General features: G+C 41.4%; 1 protein-coding gene across 2 annotated transcripts in view; it reads right to left on the bottom strand.

Annotated features, from left to right (window-relative positions):
• Positions 1-18191, bottom strand: part of pdlim2 (PDZ and LIM domain 2 (mystique)) — a 38171-nt gene extending 19980 nt beyond the window's left edge. The window contains exons 1-6 of one of the 2 annotated variants that reach the window (XM_053421295.1): positions 17605-18191; positions 9255-9383; positions 7216-7367; positions 4135-4204; positions 3459-3607; positions 2291-2354 (exon numbers count right to left, since the gene is read on the bottom strand). In XM_053421295.1, coding sequence (XP_053277270.1) covers positions 2291-2354; positions 3459-3607; positions 4135-4204; positions 7216-7367; positions 9255-9347 — 528 coding nt within the window. In that variant the 5' untranslated portion in view covers positions 9348-9383; positions 17605-18191. Of the gene's footprint in view, positions 1-2290; positions 2355-3458; positions 3608-4134; positions 4205-7215; positions 7368-9254; positions 9384-17364; positions 17555-17604 lie in introns of those variants that run through there. The other variant, XM_053421296.1, reaches the window with a different exon arrangement.
• Between the last annotated feature and the right edge of the window lie 937 nt (positions 18192-19128).

Below are 19128 nucleotides of genomic sequence, written 5' to 3'. Positions count from 1 at the left end.
AGATTGGTGTAAGATTTGTGATCCAGCAGTGGAAACCCTAGGAGCACAGGTTCTGTACCGCTCATTTTCCTCTTAATTTTGTCCTATTTCCAACTTTATCCCCAAACATATTCACTTTATTCTCCAAATATTACAACTTTATTCAAAAAATTACACTATTCTCTAATTTTTTCTTCAGTATGGCCCCAATACCCTGTCATAAGCATTTGAAGTTGATAATCAGGGTTATTCATTCAGACTGGAAAAAACTCCCTCCAGAGTTAATGTTCTCCATGACAAGCTGATCTTTGTATGTATAAATCGTAAGAGTTCCAAAATTAAAAAAAGGAATTTCGTGGTTTATTTAAAACAGCATTTCAGCCAAAAGGGATCCATTGCACAGACGAGCCAATTCACATCAAGCGTGAGGGCCTGACACTGAATAGATCCATCATCTCCAGTCCAGTCTACTCTCTGTCTGTGGTGGCTGTCAGCCCAGTGAATATCACACATATTTCAGCTGAATCCACTTAAACAGTGAGTCAGTCAGAGAGTTGACTCATGTCTGCACATACATCCTGCACATGCTGAAACTTGAAAGAAGACAACATGCTGTGTGATTCTGCAGTCGCACCAAATGAGTTATTACCAGGAACTCTCCCTCTCTGCCTTTTGCTCTGACCAGATTTCAAGGTGGTCCGGAGAACATGAGGAATTTTAAGTCAAACCTATTAATAAAAACTACTGACAACATACTCAAAATACACACGTGGACTCTGGTTACTTCATAGCTACACTGGCTCATCTTTCTCCCAGTGTGAAACAATTGAAAATCCACTCACTCTGACGCATGCCTCCACTCCAGAGACTGGACAACAATATGAGTGACAGTGCATCTAAATCCCATTTGTCACAAAAACAACACAAAGAATCCCAAAGAGAAAATGAACCTTCTCAGCGAGCGGCCTCTTAGAAGGATCGTTAAATGTTTTGATGCTCAAACCTCAGCATATTTTCTAACTTTATGTAATGTCCAGAGTTATAAAAATGGCTGGAATTCCTAGTGTCATGACAAAAGGTCTTGTATATTTGTATATCCCACTCTGTCATCTCACATGTTCTGTTTGCAGTGGGACCCATACTTGAGACCAAGCATGGAGGCATAGCTCAAATACTTCATGATGAACTTTCCCACAACATTTTCTCTCTTTAACTCACTGAAGTCTTCCCAGACACCCAAGTCCCCCCTCTTGGTTTCAGCGCTGGAATGGTAAATAAGACCAGCATAATTTTGCTGCAGTCTTATGATAACCCCAAGTCTTTATTTGACCACTCTGCTGAGAATAATGAGACTCCACTCGGGCAGCTAAAGGTTAAGGCCATTGTTTTAAAGGAAATTAATCTTTTTTTCCCCTGGGAGCATGCAGGCTCTGAAAGAAACAGCTCCAGCTTAATGTCAGATGTTTTCAAAGTCTGACCTTTTTAGTTTCTTCACTACCTGCTATAAAAATGTCAAACCCTCTCTGTATCCTGCCTCGCCACAAAACTTTTGTAGGGCATCTTCTGTGGCATCAGAGTAACAATTACAGAGGAAAGGCTTGGAATTCAGACTTGTTATTCTAACTGACTCGGGCAGTACAGTCAAAATAAATACATCTCCCACAGAAAGAGCCACGGAGACGACGAAAACCTTAAACTGTACTGTCTGAGTCAACTGCAGCCTAAAACTGCAGCCACACGAGAAACACATGTCAACTCTGTCAGGACATGTGCATTTGACCGGTACGACTGCATAATATATGTACTGTATGTGCTCAATGTACCCAGACAGTCATCCTGATTTCTACAGATGTTATAAAAGACAAGAAGTAAACTTATTTTTTATAGAAAATCGATCGAAAATCGATCGAATTCAAATCAGGACACTGACAGTACAAATATTTCTCGATTCTAGATTGATTTCATTCTCACTACGAAAAAATTATCATCAACTAATTAAAGACAAATGATTGTAGTAAATATCACTTTCCAGTCTGATTCAATAATTCAGAGAGAACTTCTTCATCACACACTATTAACAAACTCATTGGGGGCAAGTTGGGGTTTTGCATCTTGCCCAAGGACACTTCAGAACACAGGCCGGAAGGGCAGGCGATCAAACCACCCCACCTCCTGAGCCACAAGAGCTGGTATCTAATTGCGTTTTATTGCAGGGTGGACACTTTTTGTTTCTACTTTTGAATGAACATCTTCACTTAATAAAAGGTCAATAGTGACGAAGAAAGAAGAAATGGATGTAGCAGGAACTGACCTGTGACAGAGGTCTGGACAGCCTGTGACCCTTGTCCTCTGGCGACCATGAGCGCAGCTGGACACTATAATGTAAGGACAACAGAAGACATGCATATGAATGATTGATAGATGTTGCTTATGTGCATCTGCCTGTTTGAGTCCTGTGAACAATGCTGGCAACAAATCAGACAGATTAAATAATAGCATTGTTGGATTTGTATATGATGTGATGTAAAATTGATTCAATATAATATAACATACTATAATGATAAAAGGTTTTATCCATATCACCTATATCTAGATGTAATTCATAAAATGACCACTTTTCATAATATTACATTGTGATAAGGAATAATGCAAGATACCATTATAAACCTTCTTATCATAGACCATCATTTGAAATAGAAATAAACTTCTTCAAATCATTGCAGCAGGGCTGTGTGATGAAATAAAGATTTATGAGTTTAAGATGAGATAAACATGAGCTAAAGTGCAAGTATATTAACACTGAGAACAACATCGGGGCAGTGCAGGACAGCAAACTTCAGTCCACATGGGGAGCAGATTTGGGTTTGAACTGTGACCTAGTAAAAGTCATCCGGGAGACAACAAACGGCCGTGCACAGAGAAAGTGTGGTGAACGTTCCACATTCTGCCTTTTGTTAAAGTGAATGCTAACGGTGGAATGTGATATCCTGTGCATATCCTTTGTTACTAAAGTACAATCCCATGGCTCCACTTTCTGTCTGTTATTCCCATACCTATTGACTGCCTGTTGTCAAGAGAGCACTTGTTGCTGCTTTTTGTCCAGATGCGAGCGTGTTTAAGCAGTGAATGGACCAGTTTTTCATCTGAAAGGACGAGCTGTTTTAAGACTTAACCATAGACTGTGCTCATGTGGAGAGAATCTTTTCATTCTAGTATTTCAGGAGAATTGTTCAAGTAACCAGACTGCACATGTGTACAATGCAGCAAGCAGAGTAGACTCATAAGCCTGCATTTTACATTTAATGGGAAGAAAATGGTATCTACCTCAGAGGCATTTTATAAAATGAATCATATCCCACTGCGGCCAATCAGTAATGTTTGTTTCTATCAGATATGCAATCAAATCTAATTTGATCTGCATGATGGAAAATTGTCAATGCTTTTGACCAATGTGAAAAATAGAGGGTGACGGGAGCGACCTCTTGTTGGTTGGCGTCAGCCTCTCCATCTTCCGGTCGGGGCTGGCTGGAGGTTGTGGTGAATAGGGCCCAGGAGACAGTGATGCAGGGCTGGAGATGGTGTATTCTTTGTAGTTCTGGTTCTCATCTCGACTCACTATTACTGCCTCCTACAAAACATCATGGCGGAGGAAAGTTAATGCTACTAAACATAAATTCATCTTAATACTGCAGATTTGTCATACAATAGCTTTAAGCCTTGAGTTAGAGGCATAATGGACACTGAAATTAATGTTGCATCAGATTTTATCTCAAAACCACTTCACTATCTGGTACCACTTCCATCTTGAGGGCAGTAGAACAAACAGGCAGACCGACTTATCACTTTGCCAATAATATCAGCTGATACTTATTGCTAGTGAGGTCTATGTTTGCTGATATTAACTTATTTTACAGAATTATTGTACTGCTTTCATCGTTTTTTTGCAGTAATAATCCGGTTCTAGTAGAAAGAAAGCAGAATACACTGTGTAACCAAAATACCACATTATATAAAAATAAAAGCAGGCGATAGTGATCACAGTTAAGAGGCAAATAAGAAAATGAGAATAAAATTATTTAAATCAATCTTGTATACGATGGCTGATAATCAATACAAACTGAAGACATTAACGCTCAGTGGAGCTACAGCACTGACCTGGAAGCGTCCTGTGAGCTGTTCAGGTGTGCTGATGCCATTAGTCTGCCCAGGGCTGGAAGGTTCAGGTCTTGAGAGACAGAATACAATAAAAATCAACTGACAACATTACTCCTATCAGACCAAACAAATTCTATCTGTGTCGCATGTGGAATAAAGTCTGTTTTTCTGCTTTGTGATTGAATCAAATCATGTAAAGCAGTTGGGAAGTTCATGTTGAGTAAATAAGCAACGTGTGTGAACCTGGTCTAAATGACATTCACACATGAGCTGATGGACTCATGTTTTGCAATATAATGGTTAAGATCTTTCAAGGAAAATGCTGAGTGTAGAAGAAAATAATTGAAATGTATATGTCTAAATTGACTTGATTAGAAAGACAGGCTAGTAAAAATAAAAACAACTGTTTGACATCCCTTTTGGCTGATATTTTGGCGAACACCCATCAGTACGTCTCCATGAATCTTAATGTTACTGCAGACAAGTACTGCAGGCTCACTCCCCCTTTTAAAATGATTCACTGGCTGGTTCTCATCTTTCGACTAGTCACTTTTGCTTCACTCACTTAAATCGAAAACACAAGCAATACCATCATTGAATTTGGAGGGGGAAATATGGGCAGTATATAGGCCAATGCAAACACACAGTGCCCCCCCCCCCCCCCCCCCCCCCCCCCCCCCCGGCCAGAGGCTGACTGGCTCTTGGCTGAGCCCGAGGTAATGAGGCACACAGGAAGGCCTGGATGCCTGTGGTAAATCACCCAGAAACACACCTCTCGCAGCTGAGCTTCACAGACTGTGTGCAGGAGGGAGATGGCTAGAAGACAGAAACTGACACAGCGGCTGTAAGACATTTCTTCCCGTAGGAGAGATATTAATGTGGCAGACATTAAAACTTCAGAATCAAACTCAGAGCTGCTCAGCTGAAAAATGTTCTCTTTGTGCTTTTAATCTTTCTACCATGTGCATCACAACACTGGAGGAAATTGTGGGCTTCAGACAAGGAAAGATTTAAACACTGATTTGATCAGTTTCTAGTTTACAGCCGGTGACCTGGTTACAAGTTTTCTTCATAGAATCATTTCTAGTCAAAATGCTGACTTAGACTTTACAGAGATTTGATACCACCATAAATCAGAATGTGAAACCGTTCGCTGATATTAGCTGTTCACAGCTGTTGAGGATACCTGGACTTCTCACGCTCACCTGCCTCAGGCAGATTTTTCAAATGTGTTCACTGTAAATATGAAGTCACTTAGAGGGGAAAGATTATTATCATTGACACCCCATATTTGGATTATGGGCCTCCACTAGAGTAACTTTCTGTGATTTACAGTTCAAAACAAGTCCTGCCTACTATACAGCCCCTCAGCTGAAAGTGACTGAAAAAGGCAATATTAGCTCAAGCCTCCTTAAAAGCCACATTCATCTGATTGACAGAACATCCAGAGATATGCAGCTGTTTAAGAGGGTTTCTTGGACACATTTTCTTATCCATACTGAGGTTCTAAGGATAGAAGATTCCGCAAGTTGTAGAGATTCTAAAGCTCATCAGGGCACATTTGTGATTTTGGGCTATAATTTGTAACTTTCTTTACCAGACTTTTAAATAATGTTGATACTTATTCCTGCTGTTTCATCAAGCATAACTCACAATCACATAGTCGGGTTTCATGTTTGTCAATGTAACAAAATCCCTTTCTTTGTTCTGAATCACTAAAGATAAAACAACTGAACATGCACACACACTATCATCTCAGTATCAAAGGGGAAACTATTGTACTGTGGCTGTTTGTTGAACATATACCTACGAGTTAATTTAAGGGCTGACCCGATCAGAAAGAGCAATAAGATCACAGAGTGACAGATGCTTTGGTCGACCTGACATAGACTGCAAGGCATCAACGAAGTATTAGATCCAGACAAAAAGCTGCAAACCAAGTCCAACTAAAAAGCTGCTGGGGTTAATAGCAAGTCAGCGGTGGTGTGGTTGGCTTCTCATGTAAAACTATTCTAACCAACTCTGTGACAAACATCTAATATGATGCACCAACAATAAACATGTGTTTCTGTATAAAGCAGCAGAAACATCTAAAACTTTCTATTCTGAGGATGGGCTGAAGGCTTCTTCTGGTGGGCGACACCATTTGTGTGATGACAGTCAGAACCCACAACACTGCTGGTTGGATGAGCGCCAACTAGATGTCGAGCTGGAAAGGTAGCGACCTCTTTACATTAAACTAAACATTCCAGGTCGTGCTACTCAATTACAGAGCTCTCGGGAGCTTTTCGGAACATAATTCAAACACATAATATTCTGTCTCAGTAGCGTTAATGCAGCAGGCTGTAAGGGGCGCAACAGTGTTTTTGCTGAAAAGTAAATTGGGATTAAAGACATGGGAGATACACAGTGGCATTGTGCAGGGCAGGCAAGGAGTAATGTTGTTGTTTCTGGCTTGGTCCGAGACATGAGGTCAGCAGGGAAAAATTCACTCACACGGACATGGGACATCCAGGGAGGAAGTATGTGAGAGCACATGAGCGTGAGAGGGCGTGTGTGTATGTCCTTGTGTGTGTGTCTGTGCAAGAACTCTAAGAAAGCGAGTGACGAGAGTGACAGTGACAAGAAATTCGAATTTTAGAAGGACCTTTAATCAAAATGCCAGCCAAGAGTCATCCCGCCTAAAAGCAAAAGCTTTTCAGTAGCCAACTGCCTGTCATCCAAACAAGGTCTTGGCAAATGTCAAAAGAGGGTTTACTAAGAAGGGCCAGGGAAGGGAACAGTGTGGCTCTCATACTTGCTGGCATTTCCCCTGATTACAATCAGTTGTTTTGTTTGTACAGTGCTTCAATGATAAAGTTAAAAACAGTGTAAAGGAAGATAAAGGCTGGGGAGACTGGTCTGCGCACAAACACAGACAATTTGGGAAGTGCAAGATATTCATTGGGAGGGGCTATGCTACAAAGGGTTGCATGGCACTGTATTGTATTATGTTTATGAATCCAATATTCTGCATACTGTATGCATTTACAATTTAAAACTGCACGGCTTTTTAGCAGGAATATTTGCATGGCAGCGTACCTCTCCACCATGAGCTGCAGCTGGGTCTTGGAGTTCTTGATCTTGTTTTGGGCCTCCACGTTCAGCATGTCGGACGTGTTCTCTCCATTGATCTCCAAGATAACGTCACCAAGCTGCAGTTCTGCGTGTTCTGCCTTGCTGCCCCCGTTGACCTGTTGAAGAGAAGATTGAGTACAGTTAGGTGTTCCTTGCCCTGGGGTCCTCCTCTGAAAATGACACAAGTGTAGACAGCTTGGTATCTTGTGGATGTGCGGACAATTCGTCAATGGCATGAGAAAAGGTGTTGATGAGATGCCTCCATCTTCAACTCATACCACTCATAGTAAATACCAACAGACGCCACAGCATTTCACAAACATATGGAACCAGGCAGTGCCGGTCAACAGTGGACAGATTCATGACACCCTTGGGGAGAAGTCATTAGTGTGACACTACTTGATGGTTTGACTGGGCCTGACCTTTGCAACCAGCTGCACCGCATGTCAAACCCAATGTTATACAACCACATCACAGTGAATTCCACACTAATGGGCCCTAACATAACGTCCAAGCCACCAGTCTCCGTTCGGGCCCTGTGTCTCAGGCTTATCCACCCAAACACACAGGCTTACTGAAACAAAGAGAGAAAATTAGAGGTTGACGCTGCAACTGATGTGAACTATAGAGGGAAACACAATTTTCCCCCCAAGCAGAAGCAGTGCTTGCCTTCCAATTAAAGAGATCGGGGCAATAAAGCAAAGAATTCAAAACAACTTATATAAAGAGCCCGTTGATGAGGGTTGAGGCTCTTTTCTGCAACACTAGAGGAAAAATGGATGCATCAGGAATGCCAGTCAAACGGCTATTTGTAAGTTAAGCCAAGCAAGACGGCAGAGGTACCATGTTTGTGGGCCCACTCGAGAGGCAATTAAGCGTTGCTGTGGTGACCCACAATAGTGCGTGCCTTTTCTGATCAGGACACGCCTGGTTTCACATAAATTAAGAGCTGTTGGGGGTTCTTTCTTCTGCAGGGGTCTGTATCTGAGAAAAACAGGGGTAAGCCATCTTTTAGGCTGACAGGAATAAAAGAGGGCATCAGTGTCGTCTCAGTGCCAAGCGCAACCACTTCAGATAGTCCAACCCTATGGCCACTTAAGTATGTATAGGGGGTGGGCGGTGGGGGTTGGAAGTGAGCCATGGGGTGAGACGCGCCATTTCTCAAACTGGACTCTGCAAACAAATTTTACCGATGAAGTTTTTCACTCTGCAGGAAGGCTTGTCACTTCAGAGAACCCTCTGATATTTGAGACGAGAAGACATGCTGGCGTTGTTTACTAGACAGTAACAGAATCTGCCCATTATTCATCAGAAGACATGTTTTTCTAGCAGAAGTTGTAAAGAGGGGGCAAAATAATAAAAGCTTTTGAAGGAGCTTGAAAGTCTGTTTGAGGCATTGGTAACCCGCCATAGTTTTGCCATAATTTATTTTTTATGGTCTGAGGAGCCTCTCTGGAAAAATCCAGGCTGAGGTGATGATATAGGACTAGGATGTGGGAGAACTGGGTGTCTCTGGCATGCACAAGTCCAATCTAAGAAATATTTCCTGGTGGTGTTTACTGGCTGCTTACAGCGGTAATATTTCCGCTTCTTCTAATACAGTTCTTTATCCAGGGACTGTGAAAATATGGACAATCAAAAAAGAATCCATGAAGTTAAGTATAAGTTTAATGATGCACAATGGAATAAAGTTGAATACACACCGACACGTGTGCACTCTGGGACCAGGAGCCCCCTCACCTCCCACCAAAACTTCCACTGGTACTGTAATCAGTGGTTTCCTTCTAATGTAATCTACTTCCATTCTGTTCTAACAGGTTCAGTAGTCAAGGAAATAGGTACGGAGCAGCCCATGGACACAAACAAAGACAAGAAAAGAACTGTAGTGCAGAGGAAGTTGACTTTGCATGACATGCCATTTCAGACTGTTCTGACAAAAACAAGAGGATATAGTTTGATAAGGTTTGACGAGGTTCAGCAACAGGGCAGCATTCGACAAATACCTTTGATACAGTTATGGCCTTCTTGAAGTCCCTTCCTCCAAGTATTCTGAAGCCCCATGGTGAAGGACCGACCAGGTTCACCGTCAGCTCCATCGAGTTATCAGGTAGGCAACGGTCACTTGTCAAAACCTTTGAGGGGGAAAAAAAACGGGTTAACATAAATGAGTTTGAGTAACAAGTGGGATGTAAACATTTGCATGTCAATTTAATTAGAGGCCTGGGTTAGTCAGATTTAAAAGGTAAAATCTGTGCATTGGGCGCTATAAAGCAAAACAAGGACAAATGACCTAGTTTGATGACATTGACAACATCATTGACGATGAAAATCTATCTGATGCAACTCAGGCACAAACTGTGTTCACGGATGAGGTAATGTAAGTTTTGAAGATTGTTGGAAACATTGAGAATTATGAAAGAACACACGTCAACAAAATATAAAAACATAGATCTAAATGTTTTTAAACATTTTAATGAAGACTTGTTTCATATTAAATATTTGAGCAACAAGTAAAGACAGTAAACATTGATACAATTCATCTTTCATCTCCAGCAACACTTCGCTTCAACTGGCCTAAGTCTCGATGACATGGATTGTGTAACCACTTCGAAAAGGAATGGGAAGAATCTGAAACCAAGACACATGACTAACATTGTTTAAGTGTCTGCAAAATCAAAGACTTTCATGAAATCCAAATGTTCTTTCAAGAAGAGAAAAAAAATGCAAACAAAAAAGTTGTGCGAACTCTGTGTCACGTTTCATTGTGTTGAACTGTGAGCACTGAGTACAGTGCATGTGTATACAGTATACAGTTGATTTATGGCATGGAGTATGATGGCCCTTTAAGACCACTTTATGAGAATGGGCTACATAAATAAAAATAAACAGTTCTGATGTGTTTTATAAATCTGTAGTTCCTTAGAGGATATTTTGGATTTGAATCGTGAGCGTTTGCACGGACATTTACAGATTCTGCCATACACAAAGTCTGTTGTGAATTTCTAAATGTAACACTATACATCAAGTTTATGGAGACGCCAATGTGTAGTAAAAGCATGTGATGGAGTTCTGACTGTTGTACTCCTCTTTTAGAGATTGGCATGATTGCAATATTAAGGAAAATCACATTACCCACTGGTTTGTCATTGTTGTCATTTTTCCAGATAGAACAAATAACTTAATGTGAACAATAGCATGGGGTTTACAGTCAGCATGGATTATCATGGTGTTTGTGCTCTTTTTGGCTTTTACTTTATTTTATTTTCCATCATACGACTAGAAGGCTCCATGACTGTTGATCAAAGTGAGCTTTTAAAATTATTATGAGTGACCACAGTATGATGCGTTGCTGCAGTATGGACAGTAGCACATATTTCCTCCAGAAGCTTGTGAGAACTTCCCTCATTTTTGTAGATGTATGAAAATGAAGATCCACAAAAGCTGTTTGCTAAAAGGGAGTTGACCTGGCAATGACTATTATGTATCCAATTCCATGTTGTTTGACTTTGGCTCAGGGAGTGGGGACGTTCAACCTGTATCAGTAATTCGATCAGTGACAGAATGCACCACCAGTAATAAGTGAGTCTTAAATATACTCTCACATCTTTAACTGTTTTGGAAGAGGTGTCGAAAACAATGTTTTCTACTAAACTAACTAAACTAGATGTTATACAAAGTATTTACACCATCCTCTAAAATATTAGTGGGCCACAGCCAGAGCAGACATTGTTTTAAGCAGGCAGATATTTATGTTGCTTTTCTTTTTGGCTTGATAACCTGTGAATGTGTTGCCAGGTTACGGCACAAACTGCTCAAATTTGCATAGGAAGATTGTTGTGAATGCGTGTAGAGACAGAGCTCTGAGGTGTGCTGTGATGATGGGATGAGCACATGCAGGTTCATAAACACATCAACACCTGCAAACTGCAGAGAGAGAGCCAGTGTGTCTATGACAGAAACACATCTTGTTGAGAAAATGTGGATTTATTTTAGTTGAAGACGTGCATCAAGTAATACTCATAGACCATAAGCTAATAAAGTAAAGACTGCTTCTCTCTCTCATCCAAATAGTTAAACAAATCATATTTATTATAATTCAAAACACAGAGTCTGGTGTTGCATCAGTTTTTGAAGGGAACTGCAGAACTAACTGTGGCTTATACCTCACAGTTGTTGTTGTTTTTCAGATCAGGACAAACTGCACATCAATTATTTTGAATTTGTATGATAAACCTTATAAATGGGTGATAAACGTGACAACATGATTACATGGTAAATTAACACTGGACATTTTACAAATGTGTGTGTATGAATTAGTAGTTTAAACCCCAGATGCTGGATCCAGGACATCAGCCATGAATTTCTCACAAATCAGTCCTAACTCTGGCTCATCTGCACATTCCACAAGTTTTTGGGAAAAGCAGTGTAGACCCAGTTACTCATTAACAGTCTGGGCCAATTAGCAGGGTTACTGGGCTCACCATCATCAATGTCTCTTAATTGCTGTGGCCTCAAGAAATAAGTGCAGTTGTGATAATGACAGGGAGCAGCCGCCCCCAAACTTTCCCAGCCTCTGAGGATGTCAAATAGTTTCATGAGCCTGGGCAGCTTCTCCTGTAGAGTACCAAGGACCCTGCTAATTCTCTGTGTAAATGTCCACTGTTCACAGCGTAACAAAACGCTAGTGGCAGATGATGTCAAAGGGAAAGGAATGAGAAAGAATGGGGCAGAGCTAACAAACAGCACAGTGGTGGTGAGGATAAGTGATTCACTCATGGTCTGTGCTAATTGGCCACTGATGAGGTTTCAGGACTGCACTGCTGCTCACATAAAACAAACTGCTGAACACGGATTGATGAAACCTCTCCATCACACAAAAGTAGTGCTGGGCAGCTGCCAGGATACATAAAAGGTGAATTCTGTTCTGGTGACATCCTGCTGCTTTTGCTGGCAGCAACACGCACACACACACGACACAATGAGAAACATTCTAGTCATGAAGTTATTTCTGTGGCTCGCAGCATCAGCCGCTAACAGCAGGACGTCAGCGGGAGAAGAATGCAAACACGTACTGTAACTGTGGTAAAACACTTGCACCTCTGACTACCACAATAGACAGATTTATGACTTACATGCATAACTACATAGCGACAAACAGTAGGGTTCTAAGAGACTCTTTGTTACAATGCTATTGCAGGATGATTTTGTTTATTTACATTGAATTATCAATTTGATAACCTTCTTCTGAATGGAAGTAGGCCTAAAGTACACAACACAGAGCCTGTACAGTTTCTGTTTCTATTAGTATTACATTAGTAGTGAGCATTAAATTGTCCTAATATTGAAGCAGACACTTAAGTGGATCAAATTACAAAGATAAAGTTGTCCGTAAGATATTCTTCACCCACTAAACAAATGTAGTTTAATTCAATATATGATAGTTTGTTTGTCGCGGTGGGAGCTGGGGTGATTAGAGGCGGGGTGCACCCTGGATCGGTCGCCAGTGTATCGCAGGTCCTACTCAGTCTCCAATTAACCAAACCCAAAATCGGCATGTCTTTGGAATGTGGGAGGAAATTTTCACACAGATACAAGGATAACATGCTTAACCGGGATTCAAACCAGGAAACTGCTTGATGCGACAGTTGCACCTGCACCACGGTGTTGCCCTAGTGAGATTATTCAATAATGAAATGATCAGTAAATGCAGCACCAGGATTCTGTCATTTGTATTGATGAGGGCTGTTGAGGAACATCTCAGTGTTCTTTGTTCAGCATCTAACAACGCGTTATGCCAGGAGAGCACAGGACATCTCCACTACCGAGCTGCTAAACATACAAATGAAACCTGTTTCTAGTAAGAAGTTAACATGATGGCTTAAATTGAAAGTCCAAACCTGCGTGGAATGTTCTGGCACAGTTCATAGCTATTAGCATCAGCTTGTGACTGACTGACAACAATATTCCGATTCACATATAGTGCAAAGCCCCGAATCTCTGTTCTTCTACCCTGCATATGAAGCCCCGTTTTGAGATAGCAGGATTGATGAGGTATTCAAAAATGTAAACAAAAACATAATCAGCAGTTGGCTTAGACTATTTTTCAGTTTCCAAAGGGACATTCTCGTTCAAGCCTGTCATGTCTATAAGTCAAAGGCCTTTGGCTCTTGTCACATCTATGAGAGATTGGCCCTAAGGGCCAAAAACTGATAGCGGAGGTATGAAGGGGAAGAACAGGGCCTGTGTAATGTTGGATCCAGGACCCGCTGCTCAAACATGTACGGAGCTGCGAGGGTTTCATTTACAAAGTATCATTAATTAAATACTGCTCATGGTAAAGCATTTATTAAATTATATTATATAATTAATATTATATTGAGTTTCTACAAGTTTCTGACATTGCTGATCGTAACGCTGCTTCTTAAGATACCGATAGCTAAGCAGTACAGCAGAAATCACAAAATAACTCATACATCCATCATGTAGTGTTTGCTGTCAATGTTCTGAGAGTAAGTGCAAACAGTACAGGTATTCTTATTTGTCTTTGACTAGAAATAAGACAAGACTTTCACTACAAGCCTGAGCGCAACTCCCTGGTGATGAGGGGCCGCAAACCTGAGTGTCAATACTCTGAGGCTTGTAAACAAACTGTAAGACTGAACTGAACGTTTGCTGTAATGTGTGCTTAAAGAGTATCGACTGGGCAGAAGGAGCGAAACCTGCTAACACAAGCCCGATACAAGACGGTGTAATCTACCGTGCGCAGCAAAATGATGACTCTCCACAGATGAGTCATTAACTTTGATTTGCACGTTGCCACAACAAAGTTATGGCAACCAGCTGACAGTTATTTTTGTAATTTTTTTTTTTTTTTTATGAAAAGTGAAAAATACTTTTTAAATGCAAGGAATGTCTAAGTGTCATCACTCTCATTATATTTGACAAAGCTAAGCCGAAGAATTGACACCTCATTAGATCCAAGGAATGGAACTTTGGGGAGAAGAGGTTTTTACCATATGCACTGTAGTAGAAAACATGTAAACTGAAGGGTATTAAGTTTAGTAAGTGGATCACTGCCTCCTCAGGGTAATAAACTGTCTGGCAGCCAAACCCGGCCACCTACATACACTCTTCACCTCTTTCCCTGAATCACCGGAGTGTTTAACTGAGACAGTTTTATTTCTCCTTGAACTCCGAGCCAACATCTTCTGGATTGAAATGAACAAGCACGGACTCCCCGACATGCCAATACTGAACGAATGGCTGATGATCATAGCAGACACGACGCATCCAACTGAAAACTTGCGCTCAGATGAACCACTGTGACTGCAGGGGAATATTCCTGGTATGAATCACACAGTTTGAACCTTTCACTGCCCACGTCAGTGATGCAGCCGGCTGTTGTTGACTCTACCCATGTGTGTCACGCAGTGCAGAGACTGGCCGAGACCTACCTGGACACACACACCCACTGAATAAAAAAAGAAGAATGCGGCAGCGAGCCTCTCCCTGGACCGGGCACACTGAAACAACATTCTGTGCATTCTCAAAAATCACACCCTGGTCAGATGGAAGTGCAGTCACCAGGGAGATGAAGACACATCAAAACAATAACAGCATATGTCAAAAGGGTGTTGGTTGATGGGCTCCTGCATCATCATGGCTGCTATCACTAATAGCCCATGTATCATCAACATAATTATAGGCTGAGGTGTGTAATTTTTGTGGTTACTCCCTTTTCAGTGAAAAAGGTAAGGGTGTGTTCTCCTGTAGCAAGCGAGTGACGACTCACACGTACAATACAAACATATCCACGATCTCGTTGTGAAACATTAGAAAAAAAGAGTTGAGGGTGCCAAAATAAAGATAGCACAATGGCATCAAAAACTGTTATGTCAGTTGGTTTGTCAAAGTAGCATAGAACTTAATCTTTGTGAAGTCCATTAAATGGAATTAAATGAAATAAAATATTGAAAATAATAATTGTTCTGTAAAAAATCATGCAGTTACAGACCTTCACCAATGGGGAATGTTGCAGCCCTCTCAGTACCCCTACTTTGTTGTCCAAGGGAAACTATCGTTTCATTTCATTTTAAGCTAAGGGTATATAATTTGTAAATATTAAACATTTTGATTATGGTCGTCTTCCAATTGAATGCGTCACGTGACTATTTTAATACTTATGAAGTGATCATCCCTGATTTAGATAATATCAGCCCACCATATACATACAATTGTTACATGCTCTAACAATCTTAAAATGTAACAACCTTATCCACTGCGATTTATATAAAACAAAAAACTATAAATATCTCTAATTTCTTTATGAAATATCCAGACCACTTTGCTGCAGCACTGCTATAGCAGACTGGATTGTGTCCACTATAAAGTTTGGCTGTAACAAGACAAGGACACTATGGTGCTGGCTCCACTTATCTCCCACTGCATCATCATTATCTGCAGATCATGTTACTGCTGTTCACACTGAACAGACTTCACACTCTGCGGCTCAGCAATCACGACAGTACACCACATCCTCTGCATGCACCATTACACGTTTCGAACAAAAAGGCGCACACCAAGCACCACTTTGTTCATTAGGTGCACGCTCTCACAATTTACTGCTGCAGCAGCGATGCGCCTCATTCATAGATGCTCAGGCAGGGGAATTTTTTGGAGTAGTTAGAGACGTCCTGTCACACAAGCTTTGATGTCAAAGATCAGTTGAAACTGAAAAACCACACTGCTGTGAGTCACAAACCATCCCCCCAAAAATGAAAAACTTGATTGCACGAGGCAGATTACATGCGAGAAAAGTTAGTTCAGGCCCCATGTAACAAGAAGATGGTATTATTCATAATTTTTTTTAAACACAGTACTTAGAAACGTCCTTTTCAGTCAGATAGACTTATGAATTCGAGTTAGAAGGTAACAAGCCTGCCATTTACCCATTTTCTCTAGAAGCCACTGCTTTGCTATGTCCAAAATTACAGTGGTCTGTTTTTGGTTCCTGGATGACTTTATCCAGTCTGACTGAAAATCTCTCTCTCTCTCTCTCTCTCTCTCTCTCTCTCTCTCTCTCTCTCTCTCTCTCTCTCTCTCTCTCTCTCTCTCTCTCTCTCTCTCTCTCTCTCTCTCTCTCTCTCTCTCTCTCTCTCTCTCTCTCTCTCTCTCTCTCTCTCTCTCTCTCTCTCTCTCTCTCTCTCTCTAAGAAGGCATCATGAAACCAACACAATTTAAAATGAGGGGAGAATAGCTCACACTCACACACACACTTTTTAAAAAGGCAGTTGGTCACAATCACATTGGAGAAGTTAGACTAACAGCAGGCGGTGGGGCTTTGAGAACATGAGGGTTCACTGGGACTGAGTTACACAGGGGGAGACACCTCAAGCACTGACCCACCTGCTGAGCTCACAACAAACCTCCATTTGTTTTGTTAACACTTGATTAGGTGAAGTGGAGGCCCAGCCATTGTCTAGACATTTTAAATGGAAACCAGGAGAAATAATTAAAAAGGTGCGGGCTTCAACCTGAACTCTAAGTGGTAGTCATCCTCGACCAGGCCACGTTAGAATGGAAAATATAATCACCTGTCCTTTGATGCAACACTAATAAAGATCCCTGAGGCCACAGCTGGTCCAGACCCTCCACACACATCATACTACAGATATCAATGTGTAAAATGAACCTCAGCTCCTCGCCTCAATGCAGATGCATAGACAGGCTAGATTCAGTTGAATCTGTCACAAACATTATCTCAAGGCACATGACATAATAAAGTAAAAAAAACTGAACTAAACTGTAGATAAATCAAAAAGTTCCCACAATGAACAAGTACTGGTGACTGTGGAGGGCTGGGAAATAAGACTATTTCAATTTATATATATAACTAATGCAAAGGGAGGAGGTCTAAGACACAATTGATATAGTTTAAATTTTTTAATGTGTGTTTTGTGAGTTAAAAAGCTTCACTCAGGGTCTTACACTTAAAATCAGCAACAACGTGACGTCTCTGGTGTTAATAATCACTATGACCTGATACTCATGTTCTCTTGATATCATTTCGGGACCATATTGTTCTATATTCAGAAACAGACAGGAAACATGTACCTTGTTTCAGCTGAGGTTTGCCAAGTCAGTTCAGAATGTTGATCAGCTTCAATCATCATCGTTAGACAGATCACAGATGATGAAGGTACTTTACCCAGACTTCACCATGAAGCAAATGAGGTTCTGTCCAATGTTCCCACACTTGTCATAAACAGATATGTGTCCACAACAAACCAGTAACTTCATGAAAGACATACAACACAAGGTACGAAGAGCTGAGACACTTCAAGCAGGACCTACCGAGGTGAGGGCGGTGTGACTGAAGGTGTCTCCTCCACCTGCCGAGTGTCTGTGTTCGTCCTCCACACGCTCACACGCACAGTCTCCACCTCAGCAGCGAACAACCAGCGCCTCCACACCGCGGGGACACAAACACAGGGTTTCCCTCGGCAGCAGAAGTGAAGCTGTGAACCGCTCGTGTCCTCGTCTCCTGCTTCACGTCCTCGCGTCCTCACGTCACGCTGAGCGCCACCAACTACACCTGTGGGAGCGCGCGGGCTGCTCAACGACTGGGGCGCGTTCGCGATGCCATGCGTCTCTTCTACCAGAATAAGGTGTTCGAGCTCGTGCAGCAAAGAGGGGCGTGTCGAGAAGGGGAGGTGAGGAGGAGAGAGGGAGAGGAGGGAAGGACAGGAGAAGAGAGGAGAGGAGAGCAGGAAAAAAGAGTAGGAAACGAGGAAAGGAGAGGAGGAAAGGAGAGAGGGGGAGAGGAGAGAAGGGGAAAAGAGGAGAGGAGTGGAGGAAAAGAGAGGAGAGAAGAGGGGAGGAGAGGAAAGGAACGGACAGGAGGAGAGGAGAGTAGAGAGGGTAGGAGAGGAGAGGAGAGGAGAGGAGGAGAGGAGGAAAGGAGGAGGACATAGATAATTGAGCCATTTATTCCAAAACACACAGAATGCGTTTTGTGTTCGCGTGCCATCTACTGGCGGAGGGGAGAAGAGCAGAGCTTGCTCTTCTCATCACCTGGTTAGCGCATGTCACCTGGTTGACACAAAAGTGTGTGTGTGTGTGTGTGTGTGTGTGTGTGTGTGTGTGTGTGTGTGTGTGTGTGTGTGTGTGTGTGTGTGCGTGTGTGTGCGTGTGTGTGTGTGTGTGTGTGTGTGTGTGTGTTAGTGTCCAGGTATTACTCATGTTTTGGGGACCTAAAGGTGTTTAATACATTATGGGGACTTATGGTGACAAACGGCAAGTCTCCATAACGTAAATCATATAAATTTGAAGGCATGTTTTATGTGTGTCTGTGCGTGTCTATCTATGCATATGAGGGCCAATTTTGGTTCAATACAATCGTTGTGAGGACATTATGATGTAGTCCTTACAGCTTCAAGGAGACGTGTATGTGTGTGTGTCGCGGATTAGATGATTGGTGGGACTTGATAATGATGGAGGATGATAAATCGTCACCATAAATAAATTAATTGATTAATTAATACACAAATACATACATTTAAATGATTTTTTTTCTATATTACATCTGGAAGTGTTAATTTATTTGTATATTTATACTTTTAGCAATTTATTTGCAGATGTATTCATTTATGTATTTATGTACTATTTATTTACATGTATTAATGTATTTCTACATTATTTATTAATTTCTACATCTTTAAATTTAATTATATTATACATGCCTCTTGAACAGCATATTTAAAGTCCACCTTTGAATTTCTTACAATTCTGATCAGATGTCACTTTGACTCAAATATTAACAGGTTAGATTAGTGGTTAAACCTCAAAGGTCATGTTGACCTCCTATGAGTCTGGAAG

This window comes from Pleuronectes platessa, chromosome 4 (genome assembly GCF_947347685.1).
Source record: "Pleuronectes platessa chromosome 4, fPlePla1.1, whole genome shotgun sequence".
NCBI lineage: Eukaryota > Metazoa > Chordata > Actinopteri > Pleuronectiformes > Pleuronectidae > Pleuronectes > Pleuronectes platessa.
This window is presented reverse-complemented; position numbering and strand designations above follow the sequence as displayed.